At 38.1% G+C, this 20,231-nt stretch overlaps 1 protein-coding gene across 8 annotated transcripts in view; it reads right to left on the bottom strand.

Moving 5' to 3' along the window:
- PTCH1 (patched 1) overlaps positions 1-20,231 on the bottom strand; it is a 73,651-nt gene that overhangs the window by 28,139 nt on the left and 25,281 nt on the right. For 7 of the 8 annotated variants that reach the window (XR_011678874.1, XR_011678871.1, XR_011678872.1 and 4 more), the window contains exons 3-12: positions 15,561-15,750; positions 14,204-14,273; positions 14,000-14,091; positions 12,364-12,562; positions 11,600-11,721; positions 10,153-10,300; positions 9,115-9,246; positions 8,660-8,815; positions 7,986-8,084; positions 6,593-6,718 (exon numbers count right to left, since the gene is read on the bottom strand). Coding sequence is in view for 1 of the 8 variants with exons in the window: in XM_071424810.1 (XP_071280911.1) it covers positions 6,593-6,718; positions 7,986-8,084; positions 8,660-8,815; positions 9,115-9,246; positions 10,153-10,300; positions 11,600-11,721; positions 12,364-12,562; positions 14,000-14,091; positions 14,204-14,273; positions 15,561-15,750 (1,334 nt within the window). In the remaining 7 variants the exon portion in view is untranslated. Of the gene's footprint in view, positions 1-3,408; positions 3,521-6,592; positions 6,719-7,985; positions 8,085-8,659; positions 8,816-9,114; positions 9,247-10,152; positions 10,301-11,599; positions 11,722-12,363; positions 12,563-13,999; positions 14,092-14,203; positions 14,274-15,560; positions 15,751-20,231 lie in introns of all 8 variants that reach the window. The other variant, XR_011678875.1, reaches the window with a different exon arrangement.

Here is a 20,231-nt window from a genome sequence, read left to right as displayed (position 1 = left end):
AAAAATTTTCAGCCACCAACCAATGAAAAGAAAAAACCCTTTGAAAGCCTTATGTTTTACCCATTTGGTAAGCAGCAATCTCAATACTAGCCCAGTTTCATATATATAGATTAACCAGCTATCTATATATAAACTCTCAAGTCCCTCCACCTGTGACTTCTAAAATAATGACTACTTGGGTTAATACATTCTTAAAGAGCAGCAAAAGTTGGGCTACAAAAATGACCCAATATAAATGTGATGTCCTTTTTCCCAAAAGAAATATATGGTTTCTTTTGATCTTGAGAGATCAGACCTTGAAACTGGCAGTACAAACAATGTGATATCCAAAATCCGTGTTTTAAAAATTCTTGAGTTGCTTTTCAATTAAATTCTATAAATTGCTTAAATTTATCTGCAAAAATCAAAGTAATAACAGCCTGAATGATTTTTACAGTTTTGAAATAGTCAGAATATAATAAAAAGCTTAGATATTGTTTTTACTGTTCTTAAATGACAGAATCAACTAGTTATGTAAATATTTTCTGGTAATTTCAATCATAAATATAGTGCATACAAAAGCTGGTTTTATTGCTGTTTCTTTTTCCTGATCTCCAGCCTGCTTGAAGTAAGATTTTAGTACTGCTGGTTGTCTGCAGACATGTCTACTAAAACAGAATTTACCCGGCACTTGAAGCCAAATTAGTATTTAGTCATCTTTGCGAGAAAAGATCCAATGATTATTTAATGATTTATAAATATTCACACAGAAAGGTATGCAAGGTCATAGCCAAGACTTTAAAATTAAGTTATTTGCTTTTGATCTGTTCTAGAATTAATTCAATCTGTCAGAAAAACAAATGGCTGCTGTTGAAAGAAAGGTGTTTGTTGGACCTCATTCTTACAATTGCTTTCTTTGCTGGTGCTAAACCAAAAAGAGGTTGAATCACCCATATAACATGAATAATTAGTTGTGCCTAACCAAGATCTTGTATCAAGGATCAGCTAGGATTTACTGAGATTTGGAAAAAATAGCTGAGGTCTGAGTCAATAATTCTTATTCCTCTCAATATGGCTGAAAAACTAACAGAAGTCCTCTGTTTCTGCTTTATAAACTGCAAATACTTCACGCCATATCAGTTCCCTTTCTAGACCCCAACATCCTTGAATCACCAATATTATTGAATCTGAAAAGTAATACTTAACTGTGTGGTCGAGATGCCATTAAGGATAGGTATATTGACATTTGATTTTTTTAGGAAGCATCAAAACTAATCCAACAACACACAGTAAATCTGCTTACTTACATCTCTTTTTAGAACAACTAGATTTTCCACTGTGCCATCCTAGTGCTGATGTGCTAACTACCCTGCAAGTAAGATATTTCAAAACAATCTCTGTTCTGATTTTAATTTTAATAGATTCCTAGAGCTTAATGTTGTACTACCTATATATTGCATGCTCTATCTCACCCACCTTAACTCAGTGTTACAAGGATTAGTTGTTCTCAGCTTTCACAACTAAATAAGTTCTTGTATGAATTCTAATACATTGTCCCATCAAAGAAACCCTACCCTCTGACTTGATAAGGAGAGGAAAGGATAAATTACTGAGGAGTGATTCAGTCCCTGCTCTGATGCATCTGCCACTGCTGCCCTCCCAATGTCATTTGTACACACAGTGCTGCAGAATAGGAAAGTACAAGCACTGAGGTCCTGACAACAGCCACAATCTGTAAAGGCAACAAGGAACTGTGGCAGCTGACCTTCCCAAGCACAGACAGCATCCAGGCTGAAAGCATGCTTATGATTTCTGAGAACAGGGCATTTTCTCTCGCACCTTTGGAGACCAGTGGTCAAATGGGAGAGAAAAAGGCCTCAGACCTTTTCCTTGGGAAATTAGTGAAAGTAAGATTAGCCTAGGAGGAATAAAATGGGACCTACTCAAGGGTGTAAAATGAAGGCATTCAGTGAAATGAGATCAGAGAGCAGTAAAAAAATTCCATTAATCAGAAAAAAATTATGTTGGTCACTTCCTGAGAAACATGCTATGGTTTTTGCATCTTTTCATAATGCACAGCTTAAAAATATTATTGCTGCTGCAACTGTTAACGGAGACAAAGAATGGCAGTCTGTGCTGGAGGCAGCAAGGGAGCAGGGAGCCAGGCTGGTAGGTATGTGCTGGGGCCCCGCTGAAGTATGTGCTGCTATGTGCCATTCCTGGCAGCCCACCCAAGGAGACCGGGTGTGCTGTATAGCCAGAGGTGATGAACAGATGAGGAGGTCTGTCAGGAAAACTTCCACCCTGCTGCTCTCTATCTGCAACTCCCTCCTGATATGGTACAAGCTCAAATCCTCATCCCCTGCCCCCTTTTCCCTTAGGCTTTAATTCTGCTTGTAAAATTCTCATGTCAGGGGCAGGGAAAAGTGGGGGATGAACCACTTCAGCAGAGTAAGATAATGGAATGAGCCTAAAAGCATACATTCTTTCCCTCCAGAAACCCACCACTGCCACCTGGTAATGGACTTCTGCATTTAGGAAAAAAACTTGTCATTCTTGTGGTGAGGGAAAAAGTTATTTCTAACACTCCTTGGGAAAAGTTCCACCTCTGCTCATTAGTGGATCCACACCACTCCTCTGCTGTTGGGGAAGGTAGTTTCTGATGTAAGAAAGAAGAGGTTGATAATTTTTTTACCTTATCTTTCCTGGGCAGAATTTACTGTGTGACAGTCTCTGAACAGTCTGTTTTAGGAAATAATACAGCCCAGAGGTAGTTAAGACTCCACCATGACTTCCTTCACTTATACTCAAAACAAAGGGCTGTGTTTAAGACATTCCTATTGCAAGCTTCAAAACTTTCAGTGGATTTCTCCAATAACCTCTTCCTTCACCACCATTTTAAGAAACAAAACATATCTGAAAATTCAGGAGCTACTCCTTTAGAGTCTTGAGCACTCTTAGAGATGATTCTTACAACTGAGTATTTAGGTCATATTCAGTGATCTCAAAGCCCTAAAACTGCTTAAATAAGGGGCTAATAAGATTAACAAATGAAAAAAAAAATAGAACAGGGAAAGAACTAAAACAGTCCCTACTTGTGCATGTAATTAACTTCAAAGATCTCACTTTCAAAAGAACTAAATTCCACTTTTTAAGTTTTGGAAAGAGCTAACCTTAGCAGACTCTTAAGACACCATCAGACTTGCAGTGTTCAAGTTCCATAAAGTAAATAACCAACTCAGAGGTATCAATTAACTGCTTTATCTGGCAGAATATGACAGAAGCTAAGACAGAAGAAGGCACTGATGTGCAAAACATGAGTTTCTAACTAGTTTATCTTACAGGTGCAGGAAATAATTTATTCTCCCTCAGCAGCCAGGTTATTTTACCAATACTGGGCCTCAAAATTATACAAAGATTGACAATTACCTTGTAATGTCTTAAGAAAAGTGAATGAAGAGCAAAACAAGGTCAAGAACAATCCTTCTTTTTCAAGCCCCTCTGTTAAAAATTCATTATCTAGATGAGAAGGTGGTAGTATCTGTGAAAAGTAAATGCAGCAGTATTTTATTGCTTTTTAAGTCTTGCTAGGAAACCATCAAAGACAGCAAGGACTTCTTGTTTAAACAAGTCTGAGTAAGAGGGAGAGAGAGGAAGGAGACTGCAAATAAAGAAATCCATACAAAAATACAGACCACCCACCAAAACTGCCATGATTCTCTGATTCCAAGTACTGAGATCAAAGCATCACCTGATTTTGATTTTACCTTGTGAAGCTAGGCAAAGCAACTAATAGATGTTCCTTCCTAACAACAAAGGATTTCATTTTAGTGGTTGCTAACTTATAAGTGTATCAGTCATATATGCAGCTCTGACATCAATGAATATAAGTTGCCCACTGCTCCTCCTTTGCACGTTTCACCTCTTATATACAGGGCTACTGTGTTCCAGCAAAGACAAATTACCAAGTGAGAAAAGTTTGAGTAATTCAAACCCTAATTTCTGGGCACTCATGTGGGTTCCTACACATAAATTCCATATTAATCACTGCCTTATAAAAGATGTCGATGTTTTTATTCCGAATAATATCAACATGTTCATACAATAACACAGTATGTTGAAATCTCACTGGAAGCTTTTTGTTTGTCATTGTGCTATACAGACTTTATTTTAAACTTTCAGTGACTCAGTCTGTAGTATGGCAGTAGGCAAAAATGAATTACTTTAGGACAGGCATATGCAAGTTAACTGATTATACTACCAATTACAGCTGTTGTCTCCACATATGTTCCAAAGACAACCTCTCACATTCTAACATTGAAGAGTGAAAACATGTTAAAAAATGAGCAAAATTTGATCAGATAAGAGAGAATTAATATTGGTGGCTCACACTCAACAACTCAGCAGTGGGATTACAACAAAATGGCCAATTTGTGTTGAATATTTCTTTATGAAATGCATTTAGGCTGAAGCAACTTCTTTAGAGCAGATACTACAGTCTGATGACCTCCAGTGTCCTGTTAGCTGCTGAAGGTACCTGTCAAATATTTGAAATTGGGATACAGACTTAGGAGACATAAATAACTTCTTCGAGTGGAAGAAGTTATGTACTACCAAAAGTATTTCACATATAAAGTTTAGTCTTTACCATGCAAATGTCATGAGTTTCAACAGAGCTAAGTGCGTGGTCCTGCACCTGCACTTGTATTATGGTGTCAGGTCAGGCTGGGGATGAACAGATGGAGAGCAGCCATGTGAGAAGGACTTGGGGGTGCTGGTGGATGAGAGGCTGGACATGACCCCGCCATGGGCACTCCCAGCCCAGAGAGCCAAACGTGTCCTGGGCTGCAGCCAAAGGGGGGAGCAGGGGGATTCTGCTCCTCTGCTGTGCTCTGGTGAGAGCCCACCTGGAACCCTGCATCCAGCTCTGGGGTCCCAGCACAGGGAGGACATGGAACTGTTGGAGTGAGTCCGGGGAAAGTCACAAAGGTGATTCGAAGGATTGAACACCTCTCCTGTGATAAAAGGCTGAGAGAATTTGGGTTACTCAGCCTGAAGAAGAAAAAAATTTTCTGGAGGGACCTTACAGAAGCCTCCCAGTACCTAAAGAGGGGCTACAAGGAGGTTGGAGTGGGGCTTTTCACAAGGTCATGTAGTGACAAAACAAGAGGAATGACTTTAAACTGAAAGAGGGTAGATTTCAATTAGATATAAGAAAGAAGTGTTTTTTAAAAATTTGGGTAGGAAAACACTGGAACAAGTTGCCCAGAGACATCTAGTTAAAGATGTCCCTGCTCAGGGTGTAGGGGACAGGGTTGGGCTAGATGACCTTCAAAAGGTCTGTTACAACTCAAGCTATTCTGTGATTCTATAAAATAAAACAATTCACTATCATATGATCTGTAAGAAGAGACATCTAGGTTTTGGTAAATCAGCAGAGCTAAACACTGCTAACTATTCAAGGCTAAACATCTAGGTTTAGTTGCCACAGGCATCTGCTAAATGATAAAGAAAACCAATGAGGCCTTTACATTCTCTCTTATTCTCTATCAAATTGTCTATTGAGAAGGAAATGTAAGCAAATTATTAATGCTTCAGGTTTTAGCTTTTGTATTTTTCAGATTCTGTATTATTAGTAACATAATTGCAATCACAAACAGTTTACCATTTTACAGTTTAATGCAGGCATACTTAAATCTCTGAGAACAGCAACAACTGCCACATGTATTAGGAAAAATTGCAGCCCTGCTTCCTCTCGGTAGCCAAGGGCTCAATGAGAATAAAAATCAATGGAGAACCAGGCCAGAGAAGAAGAAAAATAACTACTGAAATAGTACAATGCACTGCAGTGCTATAAATTGCTAGTGTCAGGGGAAAAACTTCCAAATCTTTCTTCAGTCTTCACTTTTAGAAGAAATCCTTCTCCAATATCATAAATATTTCATATTTATGAATATATATTATCACAAACAAATAGAAGAAGACAGAGGAAGGCAGAGCAAGCAATGCATGGTTCAGCACACAAAATTCACGTTTTCTTTGTACCATCTGGAACATATAATTATTAAGTTTTCTCCAAGTTTGCTAAAATTACTGGGAGTAAGGGAGTAAAAAGTGCTACAGTAATTATTAAAATTACAAATTCATATGTACTGCTGCAATTGCACTCATAGTTTTGAAGAGCAGCAAACTGGACAAACATGAATGAAAGGATTAAATTGCTGCTGAGAAACAGTATAGTACACACTACACTGCAGCCTACTCCTCTTGACTTTAGAATACAAATCCCTCTGGGAACTTGTTTCTTCTTAATTACATATAGCTTGGGTTCTGCATTCAACCCAGCTGTGGTGGGACAGAGTATTCTTTCACCTGCTAGCAGGATGTGAGAGACTCTGTGCATGAGAAGAGGGAGCAGGAGAATGGAGAGCAGACAGCAATTGTTACTGCCCAGGTCTGTGGTACTGCTGCAGCAAGGTTCTGGCTCAGTGAACCACAGGAGCACCAAAATCAGGCTTCAGGGCCACCACCAACAAGTACCATTATCACACTTCCACAGGGCATCAGAGCTAACAATGGGTAGCTTACTTGGATATAAAGGGTATAAACTTACTTGGAGTGAAAATGCTCTTAAAGCCGGAATAGGAATTAAGGCAGCCATAAAGAAAGCAGTAACATTGCTGATAGATGTAAGGGCTACACTTGCTCCTGTTCGCTTTAGACATTCACCTGTTCTGTCCTGCAAAACAAAGGATGCATCTTAAAAGTCAGGCGACTAAGCTGATGTCCTGCAAATGATGGGGTCATCCTACAGGTGTAACACAGTACCAGTGAAAAATTATCACCATTAAATTCTGAAGATAAATTCAGAGTATGTGAGAAAACTATATATCAAGTTTACTATTCGGTAGGAACATAGATGAATTTCTCAAGTTTTAGAGAGCAGAAAACATGACTAGAATTGATTCTAGCTTCAGAACACAAAACTAAATGGGTGCTGACAATATATCAAATACATCTGCTGTTGAGAAGGATTTAATTTTTACCAGTAGAATCACTTGGTGTTCTCATTTTTCAGACAAAATAAGCATGTATTAACAGCAGAGAGGCATAACATAGCCACACATCTTGAAAAAATATGTAACAAAACAAACAAAAATAACTCCACCACGTCTAGGGACCACACACAAAACCCACCAAGAAATCAAGATAAACACATGACCCTTTCCTAACCCAACAGGCTATTATGAAGCAGACAGAGATTATAGAGTGAGGTTGCACTACCTACATACAAAACCAGCTGGAGAGAGCACATGGAAGACTGCTCATACAAAACAAAATCAGCAAATATACACTAGTTTTAAATGGGATGTACTTGGGATGTGAAAATTTGGACTGAGACTAAAAATATTAATAAAAGTAAAGAATCATAAAAGTGATGACCCCTTAGATTTCCTATCAGTTATATGTTATGCTTTGAAATGTCATGGTCAATAATAAACTTCAGAAAATAAAAACAAGAGAAAAATACAGAAAATAACTCAATTTTAGGGCCATAAAAAAAAAAATTAAAGGTAACTGCTTTCCCTCTCTTTCCCCCTTATCTCTTCTATTCTATGTGTTCTTTTATTAAAATCATTTCATCATCTCATTGTCAAGACTCCTATTTGAGTTCATTCCTAGATTTGCATTAATATTCACTGAAATTTTTGGCAGAATTGGGATTATGGAAGTCTGTCTTTATGAAACAGTTTATAAATTAAAATTTCAAGAGAAAATAAACCTAAGACACGACAAAAAAAGAAAAGGAAACAAGAATATGAACATTCAAAAATGTCCTAGGACCACATGTATTGCTATAATTTCGTATTTTGACAGAAATAAGAATTTCTAGACCCTAGGAAAGCTATTTAAAAAAAAACAACTCCACTGATTAATTCTGGATATGAGTATTTGTTCCTGTATGAAACTTATTGTTTTATTTTCCTTCACCATTTTGTCATTACCTCAAACGGAATTCTCTTATTCTGTCCTGTTTCACTAAATGCATGTGCCAGAAGGAAAACATCATCTACACCAACTCCAAGAGCAAGAAAAGGCAAAACCTTGGGGAAGAAACAAAACAAAACCCAAATAGATTGTGTTATGATCTGCCATGCAGCTAGCCATTAAATGGCTAATTATAGCAACTTTTACATTACACTCTACACAAATCCAAGGGTAAAATGAAAATGGAAATGATGCAATACAGGTATTAACTTTTATTCTGGAATGTAGCTGAGGAATTTAAAATATACCATTAACAGGTACAGAATAGACAATATCTGATAATAATTCAAGTTACATTCCATATATTCTCAGAATTTGAACATCCTGGTATATTCAGATGTAAAAACAAATCTGCAGTTCCTTAGATACTTAGGATGCCTCCACTTGTATTGGGACACAGAAAAACCTAACAAGAATTATACAGATTACATAATACCTGTTTTTTCTTCAGTATCACTTGTCAGCATGATAATTTAATTTATCACAGCATAAACTATGAAATAGGAAAACAGTAAAGTAAAAATCTGGAGCCAAAATATTTTTTCAGTACTTTACTTCTCAAAGATTGACTCGTGTTCATTCATTAACAGAGTACTTGCAATTTAACAGCAGACTTGTGTCTTCTAAATACCTGAGTTGTGGCAGCATTAAAGGAAATTCCGATCAATGAGCACAGGCCCAATCCTGCAGCCACAGAGAGTGCAACCAACAAGACTCCTGCCAGCCCCACAGCACCCTGAGACTTGGCACAGTCCCACCGCAGCATCGTTAAACAGGCATAGGCAAGCTAAGGAGAGGAGGCAGAGAGGGGAATTTGGGGGAAAAAAACCAAAATATTAGAATGTCCTCATCTATCAGCTGTCTCTCCCCATCCACTTACAGATCCTTACACAATTTTTAATCAGAATAGACATGTCACAGAGGTTACAAAAGGGAACAGGTGAGAAGTCTGAGGTAAAGTTTACAAACTGTAGGTTTTACTTTAAATATTTGTAAAATACTCTGGACTACAAACTGGTAACAATAAAGTAAATTTTTAAGCCTTGCTCTACTACCAAAGAAAATTAAAAAGATTTATTTTGTTACCATTAGTAAGTAGCCACTAGCTACTCGGATAGCACTGACATCAGAAAATGACTTCAAGATGTCATCCAGGGTGGTCGTAGTGAAGGAAAGCACCTTCTGAGTAGAATTTTGTGCAACACTTTGATGAACAACCTATGAAAAGAAAAATAAAACTTTGTGTGAATAAAGAATTTTTTTGTTTCATTTTAGTAATTTAGTCAAAAAAGTCATTACCATCTTCTACAGCACACACCTGAAATCAAACCTTTTTTGCCTTAATGTTTCTGCTAAAGCCCATGCTCTACACAGACATTATGCTGATGCGATAAAACACTGATGGTGTTTCCTGATTTTTTTCTGGCAAGCTGCTGACTATGAGACAGAATTTGAGCCCTTCAGGAAAGCCTACTGCATGCCCGGCTCGTTACAAACACTTAACTTGAACCCCTTCCTGTAACTCCACAACGCAGTACCAGTTCTGCAGTTAACCCAGGCCAGCCATGTCTCTGGCCCTCCCTGCCTGGCCAGAGGTCAGAGGTCAGAGGTCAGACCATTTGCAGAGGTCAGAAGAAGCGCAGTGGAGGGCAGGGTTTGGGACACAGAAGGCAGGCCTTGTCACACAGCCTCCTCACCTGGGCTGCTGCTGAGGGAGCAGCCCATGGGTGGCTAATGTTTTCCAGACACCTTTAGAATAATCGCCAACCAAAAGCTTTTAAATTCCAGCTAGCTATTTGGTTTCTTCTCAGCCCCAGCTAAACAAAATTGTCCCAGGCAGGAAAAAGTAAAACCTTCATGGCTTCTCATATAGGAATAACCAAGCAACTTCTTACTGGAAAAAAACAAAAAACCAAAACCAACCAAACAAACAAACAAAAACCCAAACCAAAAAAAAGAAAAAAAAACCAAAAAAACAACCAACAAACTACCAGAAGAACTCTTAAAAACAGGGAGGTAATTACTCAGTCCTGTTTTAAGCATATTCCTTAAGGAAATACTATAAAAAGTAGGCAGTGATCCTTAGTACTTATTGTATAGTATCTAAGTTATTTTCAATTTTACCTCAACATACATCCTCTGCCAGGCTTCCAGAATTGCTGCTGCCTTGTCCTCGTTCCAGTTGATATGTGAAACATATTCATACCCCTTGAAATGTTCATACATTTGCTTAGGGGTCATTAACTGAAACATGGTTTGCAAAGCCTGGGCACTGTGACACGGAGAGAGGAGAGAGGAGAAATAGGCATAAACTGAGCATTTTCAGGAAAATATTTTCATGGCATGAGGTGCCAATGCAATTCTAACAGGAGCTTGCTTGAGTTCTTGATTTTACAGGGCACATGCTTGTATTAAAATTGAACAGAGTATAATTATTCTTCTGTGTATCTGGTGCAGTTGTACTGCTATTGAGGCTAAATCTGTTTTCACTAAAGTTATAAGAGTTTTGACATTATTTTCAGTAGGATTAATGTCAGGAAAAAAGAATATAACCCTACAAATCTGTTCTTAAGTTCATGCTTAATAAGACAGATTGCTGTGAGGATGCCACAGGAACAGTTATTTCTATGAAGTCTTGTAAATGCTGGCAAAATGTCATTTGAAGACCTTGGTCTTTTATACCCCTTGGAGAGAAGTAGTAGATTAAACTCCTCATACCTAATAAACTGTGGGGAATACACAAAGGCAATCCACCCTGAATGTCCACAATATACAACTCCATCCAACAATTTCAGAAGCTCTTATTGGTTAATAAGAAGGAACCATTAATTAGTAAGAGAAGGAACCTTTTTCTCTTTCAATGGAAGTGCCTTACTTAGCTCTTTCGTGAGAGAATCATCAATATGTTATGTGAATGCTAAAAAGGTTAAAAGTTCTCTGGAAAAAATTATACTTCATTTTGTTTAGTATGGCCTACATTTTTCAGAACAGTAAATCACACAGTTTTATTTCCCCACTAAAGTCCAGTGTTCTATGTCTTTGTTTAGAAGTCTAAAACAAAGGGTTTGAGTTTGTGTTACTACTCAAAGTTGTATTAACAACACAGGGACATGAAAATAGACTATTCTCTGTATTGACCCTGAATAAAACATTCAGTGAATATTTTGGAATTCTGAGAGAAGTCAAAGGAGTTAGTACATTACTCGCATTGTTTTCCTTCCTTTTTCCTTTGATCATATTTCAAAATGTGATCAAAGGTGTTCAGTGCTTTACAGACTGTTCAATGCTTTATACATACATTCTAAACAACAAAGTTGTCAGTAAAAAGCTTTCTTTCTGACTGACATACACCATCATTCTGAGATAAGAAGCAGGAAATTATGACACCACTTTATATTTAAACAACAGCCATAGCATTCTTTTAAATTCTGCTCTCTTGAGATGTGTCACCCTGAAGTGAAATTTATAATACATGTGAAGGGCAATAGAGTTTGCATCATCCTCCTACCGTGGCCTAAAAAATGAACCCTAACAAATTAAAGCTGACATTTTCTTTAAGTATTTTTTTTACCTGACAAGTTTACCAGAACTGTTCTTGACTGTACCACCTATAATCAGCTCCTCCTGCCAATGCATGTATTTTCTTGATAATCCATAGCATCCACCACTCAAAACAAGGGCTACATCAAGAGGCTAGAAAAAGTTACAAAGAAGCAGTTAATAGGTTTCATAACTTTATAAATTCATACCTTAATTCAGCACTCAGTGAACTAGAATTATGGATGTTAAAGACCATCTGGGTAGTCTACTAGAAAAAGGCATTCAACAAATCAAGCTAAGAAAACACCCAGGTGCTTGTTGACCAGATGGCAATTTCTCCAAAGTCTAACATGACTGATAAAGGGATATATAAATTCAAATCTTATGACTTCGAACTCATCACAAAAAATCAACAAAATTGGAGCTACTTGAGGAAAGGCTTTTCAGCATGGCATAGGGGTGCAGCAGCAGCTGTGTTCCAGCAGTGGCTATTGTCTATCTGAGGCACCAGTTTGCTGAAATGCCACATCACTGCAGAGCCACAGCAACAGCTGACAACTGTACTTTCACTCTGAATGTACAGGATTAAGCATTGCATCACACAAGGAGGCAAAATCCATGACAGTGAGCTAACAGCGGGTAATAGGAACAGAAAAATGACATCATGCAAGAATACAGGCCATATACTGCTTGGAAGAAAATGGTACTTCTTCTAGTCTGTTTGACCTTCCCCCCCAACCTTCTCCACCCCCCAGCCTCCCTTGAAAAGACATGCACAAGGACAAGCAAACTTACTTTGGTGGAATTTTTATTGGGAGCTGTGATTGGGCAATCGGGATCAGCAGGATTCAGGCAGGGTCGATCCATATAACCATGACCAACCTCCGCTTTATTCAGCATTTCTTCCCAGCTCTCCACTTGGTAGTTTATTTTCTTTAACTCTTCCAAGAATTCTAAAGGGTCAAAGTTGATCCACTGCAAAGGAGGCTTCCCTCTGCAAGAGCAACCAGGAGAGAAAGACACATAGAAAAAAGACAAAAGAAGTTCTGAAATAAGCGTACTTTAAAATTCATGTTTGAACAAATAACTGAGTTATTTTCTGCTACAAGTTAAAACCTTTTCTGGTAAAGCTGTTTCATAAAATGTAAGGCATGCTTTAATTAGATTTGTTTATGTACTTTTCTTGAAGCCCAGTTATAATTTGAAAAAAAAAAAACCTTGGTTCTTACAAAGCTATCTTGTAAAAGTGGTTAAAAATACTTTCACTTACAAACAAAGCAAAACAAATTATCAAGAACCTAAATAACAAAAAAGCAACCAACTGCTGCTTCAAAGAATTAGGGGGGAGGGGAAAGGGACAGAAGAGAGGGCACTGAGGAAAGAAAGCCTTTCTCATAGTATCAGATTACTTCTTGCTAGTCTAATAATCATCTTGCAAATGTAATCAATCAATATAACTGATCTTTGTTTATCTGTAACAATACTGTGCTCCTTCAAATGCCCTGGCAGCTTGACTATCAACCATCAAGCCTTCCTGCTACCATGGCTGTCACCACTATCACTGTCACGTCTCCCACCCCCCACTTCTGAATTTGTGATGTTGACAGACCAGAAAGGCTTTTGACTGCCTTATTCTGTGGTTCAAACCACACTGTATCTGCTTAACCAGGCTTAAGTCATTATTCTGAATCTCCCAACCAGAAAACACAAACCCCCTTATTTCCCCATCTAAAACTGTACACTAAAGGTTAGGAGATGGCCATTGCAAATTGCTTTTGCAGAGACATGCAAACCAGGACAGAAACAATAACTCAAATCCTAACTCTTGCATAATTAACAGAAAATGCCTGCACAGATTAACAATTAACTCTTTAAAGAACTCAGGGCATCTACTATCACACTTGTAAACTGTGAGAAACCATCTATAAAATATAATATATGGTTTCTTTAATGGTCTCTGAAGCAAAGGATTTGTTCTTTACTCCTCAGGAAGGCTTGGAAATTAACCCAAGACATTTTCTTAGGTCTAAAATTCCCAGCCAACCAATGTTTTTGTATTTTATGGAGGGAAAAAAAATCCACCAGAAACAACTTTGCTCCAGGGATAAAAAAAAAGGTAAAGCACAAAATTCTTAAAACTCCAACTCAGAATTTACATTTTAACTTGCATGCTAGCAACACAGGAAAAATAAAAGAGGATTTAAATTGAGGTTTACAAATAATCTCACAGAAACAGGTAAACCTTGTGTTAAATGAAAAAAAAAATCCATGCATATATGCATATTTTTTATGCAGATACACTACACTTCATATTTTATTTTTCCTGTTAAATCATAATCTGAATAAACAATGGAAATGAAACTGAAGCACTGTACACAGTTTTACAATTTAAAACATTCAGACCAGAAAGTTACAAAAAACACATGCTTACAATAGATAGGCAGTTCCTGACTGTAGCTTTGCTCCCTCCCAGAAGCAGTCCAAAGGAGTGATAATTAAGCAAGGATAAAGATATTCTATGATCTGTCAAAATCAGAAAGAGGAAAAACACAGTCACACGAGAATATAATCAATGCAGCACAAGCTGAATCATGAAAATACACAAACCTTGTAATTGAATGCCTGCTACACATACCTGGTCCATGTAACCTGCTTCTGTGATGAGTTCTCCTGATTTGTAACACAAATGTTCCAATTTCCACTGTCTGTAAGAAATGTGAAGGACAAATATTTTCTTCTTGCACAATTACTGAGAAGTAATTTTGAAAATATAACAGACATTTAAAACTGTGACTCATATACACACACTGGCCTCAAGCAGCAAATCATTGAGTAAGGTAAATGTTATTAAAAAGAGGTATATTAGATCTCACAAAAAAAAAAAAGTGCCTTTATTTCAGTTGTTTCCATATTCTCTGTAAAACTCGCTCAAAATAAGGAGGGAGGCGCTTTTGCACATACAGGATAGTGAACATGTGTTCATGGGACAAAAATACATCTTGTATTTTTGTCAGTCTCATTTATATGAGACTGCTTGTGACTTAAGGTATCACTTGGTGACACCAGTAAGAGAAAAGCCACCTCCAGCTCAGAGGACTCAAATATAGTCAGCGGACCAAGACATGCAGAAGCAAATGAACCATTAAGATTCCTGCCTTCTTATTTCAGCTGTATTACAACTTCCACTACCATGGCTTCTAATGACTCAGACAGGGCAGGAGCTGTGTAAAAGATAATTGGAGCCTTAGCAGTAGCTCATGGAGGAGCCAGCTGGGTGTGCTGAAAAGATCTGCTGAAAGACAGGGAGCTTTGTGCCTCACAGGCAGGACTCCTAGGCACATCACTGTGTAAGTAGTAACCCTGGCAGAACCATTTTTCAGGGAGACATCCTAGCCCTGTGCTGGTACCTTCCTGAGGTCCTGAGATGCACCATTATTATTTTTCTGTTGGACAACATACAACTGCCAACCATCAGTATGGGGCCACAGACACTCTTTAAGGCACAGTCTGTTGTCTATGTTATTAAACAGCTCTTATTCCACCCGCTGACATTTCTACCACATCTGCATTTCCCTTTATAGCCAAACTATTGGAAGAACACTAGCCTCTGCCACTGTTCACAGCCATTATGTACCTCATTATGACATTAACAAGTGAATTCAGCTCTAGCATGGAAGGATTTTCAATGTTAGGAATCCTATCCATAAGGTTCTACATTTAAGATCACAGACATTATACCTTTACTTAAAGAAATGCTGCATGCTGTGGCATGCCTCACGTAACACCACTTCCCCCATCTTACTTGTTAAATGCCAATTTATCACAGCTATCATGCCACAGTGTCAAGCTATCAGAAACCAGTGACACTCAAATCAAAACACAGCCCCAAGGGCACTCAGAAGTTCCAACTATTTAAAAACACATTAAGGAAAGCACGCATCCATTTTTCAGCGACCACATATGATCAAGAAAATTTTTGATTTTCCCCTCACCTGTTGTACATATAGACATGTACTCTGCTGGCCTGAAGTGCAGACTCAAGGTGCTGTCGGAGTGCTTCTGTTGTTAGTACATTAGCACCATCTTCCTGTGGAGTCTGGATCATGAGCTGGGGGTTGAACATGGCCTCTTCTCCAATCTTCTGCCGTGTGTAATTTAACTCCTTACTCACTCGTCCACCAACTGATGGATAAATATTAAGGACTTTGTATTAGCCAATACCTGCTTATTCTGCATTCTCTTGATGAACACTCTCTAGTCAGAAAACCCTGACTGTGTGCAGGGCCTATTCTTTCTCAAACTGATCACTGTGTAACTCTAAAACTAAGAACAACTTTTAGTATCTCTGAAAAAAGCGCCACATTCCTCATTACAATACTTTTACTGCTACTGTACTGAAACACTGATGCATGAACTGGAGCCTCTGTTTTTTCTATATTATAACAAATATCCCAAGAGTAAAAATTAAAGAAGAGGAAGAAAAAAGGAAAAACTTTACCTGGCAGACCAGAAGAAATACTATGCTACAATTTCTTATACTTGTATGTAGTCTACTCCAAAAGCACATTTCAAGATAATGGCTTTAATTTACACTCTTCTACTAAATAATTTGGCAAAGATAGAAGGCAAATGTTCCTCTTAGGTATTAAAAAAAAATGGAGAAGGGAAAGAGTAAGTGAGCAGAAGTATTTCTTTCAGCCTTAAATAAAAAAAGAAAAAATGTCAGGTTCATATAAAGAGATGCAGTTTGAGTGTAGCAGAAAGGTCTGTCTACAGTAATTTACCCCAGTGGCCCACTACCTGGCTTAGCGTGCTGTGATGCAGGAGATTGCTCACGTGCAACATCTGTTTCTAAACCCACAGGAGCCAAACGGTGTGCTCCATATTAAAACATGGTGAGGAAAAAAAGAAAAAGAAAAAAAAAACGAGGCAGAGGGAGACTGCAGAGTCGACAGGCTCTAGAGGGAGCTAGATACAATTTGCCTTGCCAGAAAACATTGCGTAAGAATGGAAAACTGTCTTCCCTTTTACAAAAACCCCAGCCAGCTAGAGTTCATATACTTCATATAACCTCCCCTGTAGTCTCTCTAGCCAAGGCATGTGGGAGGCAATGTCAATTAATTCAGCCTATTAGCTGAATCAAGACTACATCCAGATGAGGAGGACAAGAATGTAAATCCAAGCTACAGATCTGGTCTAATTTGTTACATTTTTCTCAGTCTTAGCAAGCTTGACACTGGCTATCTGAATTACTGCCAAAGTTTAGCTTGCAACAGTGTGAACAGAAATTAAGCACATATATTTATTTCTTCCTAGGTCATATAACAAAAGACTGATCCATAACCAGTTGGCAGAGTGAGAGATGAGATTCCTGAGCCTAAACAGGGACATACTTTTTCAATCACTTGGGCCCTCAACCCACCCGTAACACCCCTGGGGCTAAAACGACCACCAGGCAAGAAGCTGGGCCCCTGCATGCATAAAGCTGTCAGAATGAGACCCTCAACAATTAAACCATACAGACATTCTGGCACGAAGCATTGCTTAATTTCTTGTTCAAGAATTCTTTGAAGAAATAAGTGTTTCCACAACACACCCAATTTTTTTTCAGCCTGTCACATGTGGGATTACCTCCTTTATACCATGGAACAGAGACTAGCTCACAGTACACAAAACAAAACAAAACAAATCAAAGTACAACCTTTTACCTAGAGTCCCTTTAGAACTTTTTAACATCACTCTTACTACAGTGACAGGACATACTATCATTGAGACTGCATTTGCATGGTAACAAAATGTTATTGCTAATTCTTATCAAGATTTAAACTCTAAAAATACTTTCATTCATCAGCCCCAGGTTTATGCTCACTGCTGTCTTTCCACAGTATTCCACCAATCAGTAGTCCTTGATACTTGGATTTTTAATTCATCTTACAGGAATATGAGAAATAGGGAGCAGAGTTATCCTAATCTGTATGTTTTGTAACCAGACCTTTCTTTCACAACCCTTTACACTGCAAGTGCTTCAAAGACAAAGTGACTCTCTCCCTCTTTTGTCTCTCAGTGCCAGTCAAGACAATAAAGCCCCAATGTTAAGAGGACTGGGGAGTCTACCATAAACTTCTACTCCTGGTACTATATTCTCTCCCATTCCACCCACACTTTCCTTTTGAATTTAACCAGAACTTGAACCAACAAATCATACTTCATGCAAGACAAAGGGCATCATTCCCACCTCTGCTGAAAGTGACCAACTGTTTACTATCAACAGAGATGATCGCTTCCTAATCAAGGTCCTGTCAAACCACGTTAACTTCACTGAACAAGGCAGATCTAGCTAATCAAAATTGCATCATGCAAGTCAGTCATCAGAACAGAAGCTGTTTTTTCCCTTTCTAACCTTTCAACCAGGAGTAGCAAAACCACCCAAGAAGCTGGGCACGGATTCCAGAACCCATCAGCAGATCTGCTTCGCATTCTTCTTAAGGCATTACACCATTTAACTATTCCTTTGATGGGTCCATTATCTACATTTCTTCAGCCACACATAGTAAAAGTAGCTCCAAATATTGCAAATATTTTATACAATGTAGCAATTAGGTAAAAAAAAGTCAAGTGTACATTGACAGAATTTTCAGCTGCAAAACCAGGTTATGTTAAAACATATGGACAGACCAGAAGCAAGTGAACACATCAGTGGTCTTTCAACATATTAGGAGTAAAAGAGAGCAAAAGGGAAGGAAAAACCAAAAAAATGGTAGTTTTTACCAGCTGTGCTTCAATTTATTTTAATTAAAAGTTTGCAAAGATCACTGGAGCCTGCCATACTCACATATCTTCAACCCACACAATCAGCACAATTAGCTGAACAGGCATTAAAATCAAGCCTCTTGTTGCTCTTTTTTTTTCCTCCAATTACCCACAAGTAGTGCAAAAGCTTAAGGGAGAAATGACTAAAAATGTCATGGAAATGTACTAAAGCCACTGTGCTGGATATATATATATTACCTGCAAGACTCACACATTTTGCAGTAATTCATTCCTTACACTTAAAAAAAAAAAAGACATTATGGTCATGATAGTGTTTCCACACCGTAGCACAAACAATATAAGGGAAAATATGATCAATGAACAAAATGCTGGTGTTTAATGGTTTTCTTTTATGGACTCTGTTTTCTTCACCTTGGTAATAGCAACATTTTACACTCAAAATGCTACTAACAGAAATTTTATGTATGGCATACATACTTCTAATTCTATTTTATATCAAAGACAGTCAAAACCATCTCACATTTTCGATCACTCTGATCAAAAAATCAGGAAAAAATCCACATATCACTGTCCTTTTTGATATACCAAAAGCCACTCGATGGCATTCTAGACTTTCATTACATGATTCCTTATGATTAAGTACACAGATGGCTGAGTCAGTAGCAAGAATTCCCACAATCAAAAGATGATTTAAGTAACAGGTCAAGGCAGAGTCTCATGACTGGTGATAAGACAGTGCAGTAGCTTGTACACCACCCTTCCAGCAGTGTCATGGGTTTCTGCCTATAAAAAATGAGATACCATGCCGTCTGTGTGATTTAGCTACAATTTTTTCTGGGAAAAAAAAACAAAACAGCAAAGCACTAACACCAGTGTTGTGGCATTATTTCACATTTAACGTATCTGTTTCTAATTCTCAAGGATGTATTTGAAGGCCATTGCTCAACATGAAACAGTGTAACTGACAGCATCTCTACTGCTGAGGGTTAGTTATAATTAAAAAGCTGTTTTTTTTCCCAGAGACAAGGAAAGTGCCTTCCTCCTTCCCACCCTCTCTGATATCCACAGGCTTCCCTCTTAGCTCTTTGCCAGAACACTCAAGATCTGCCTTGAGCAAGTCAGCATCCTACACCATGAAACAAACTGCTGCTCCTCCTGAGCCTCCCCACCAACTGGAACAGAAGCTGGTCAAGGTAATTTGCACTAAGACTGGTGCATACACCCTTCAATTATGTAAGAATAAGACTGCGATTGTTTTCATTGGCACAATTTTTGACACATTTCCTTCCACTGGCTTAGTACCCATTTTGAAGTTCCTGTGTCATTCAGCTCATGTGCTCATTCCACTGAGAATGTCAGTCTTATCTACACCTTTCTCACAACCAAAGTGAAAATTTACATGGCATTCGTTATATTAGCATGTTAACAAAGAAGTCTGGAATCCATTACTGCAGTCCCTTCCATACCAGCTAGCCTGAGGAGTAAATTTGACCACTGACACTTACAGATCAATGCTAGATCAAGCCATCAGGGGTGACCAGAAGTCACTGCTTATTAATTTACTGTCCAGCAGCTCTGAAGGCATTAAATACTTATTTTTCAGAGTGTCTTACAATGTTTCATTTCAGGTTAGTGGCATTGCATCACATAGCCCGAGATTTCTTTATTTTTCTTGGACATGAACACTACCTCTATTAACCACTCAATAGTTACCTTGTGCACTACCAGATGCAACCAGTAGCTTAGTAGACAGCAAGCTCTCTCTAAAAAAGAACATTCCTGAGAGACAAACATTTGGGATAAAAATGTTTGCCTACCAATGTGGAGGACAGACTTTGAGAAACCAAAGCCAAGTTTCCCACAAATACATACTGGTTTTGGAGCCTAAATTC

This window comes from Agelaius tricolor, unplaced genomic scaffold, assembly GCF_023055355.1.
Source record: "Agelaius tricolor isolate 1412-34295 unplaced genomic scaffold, bAgeTri1.0.p SCAF_4, whole genome shotgun sequence".
Lineage (NCBI taxonomy): Eukaryota > Metazoa > Chordata > Aves > Passeriformes > Icteridae > Agelaius > Agelaius tricolor.
This window is presented reverse-complemented; position numbering and strand designations above follow the sequence as displayed.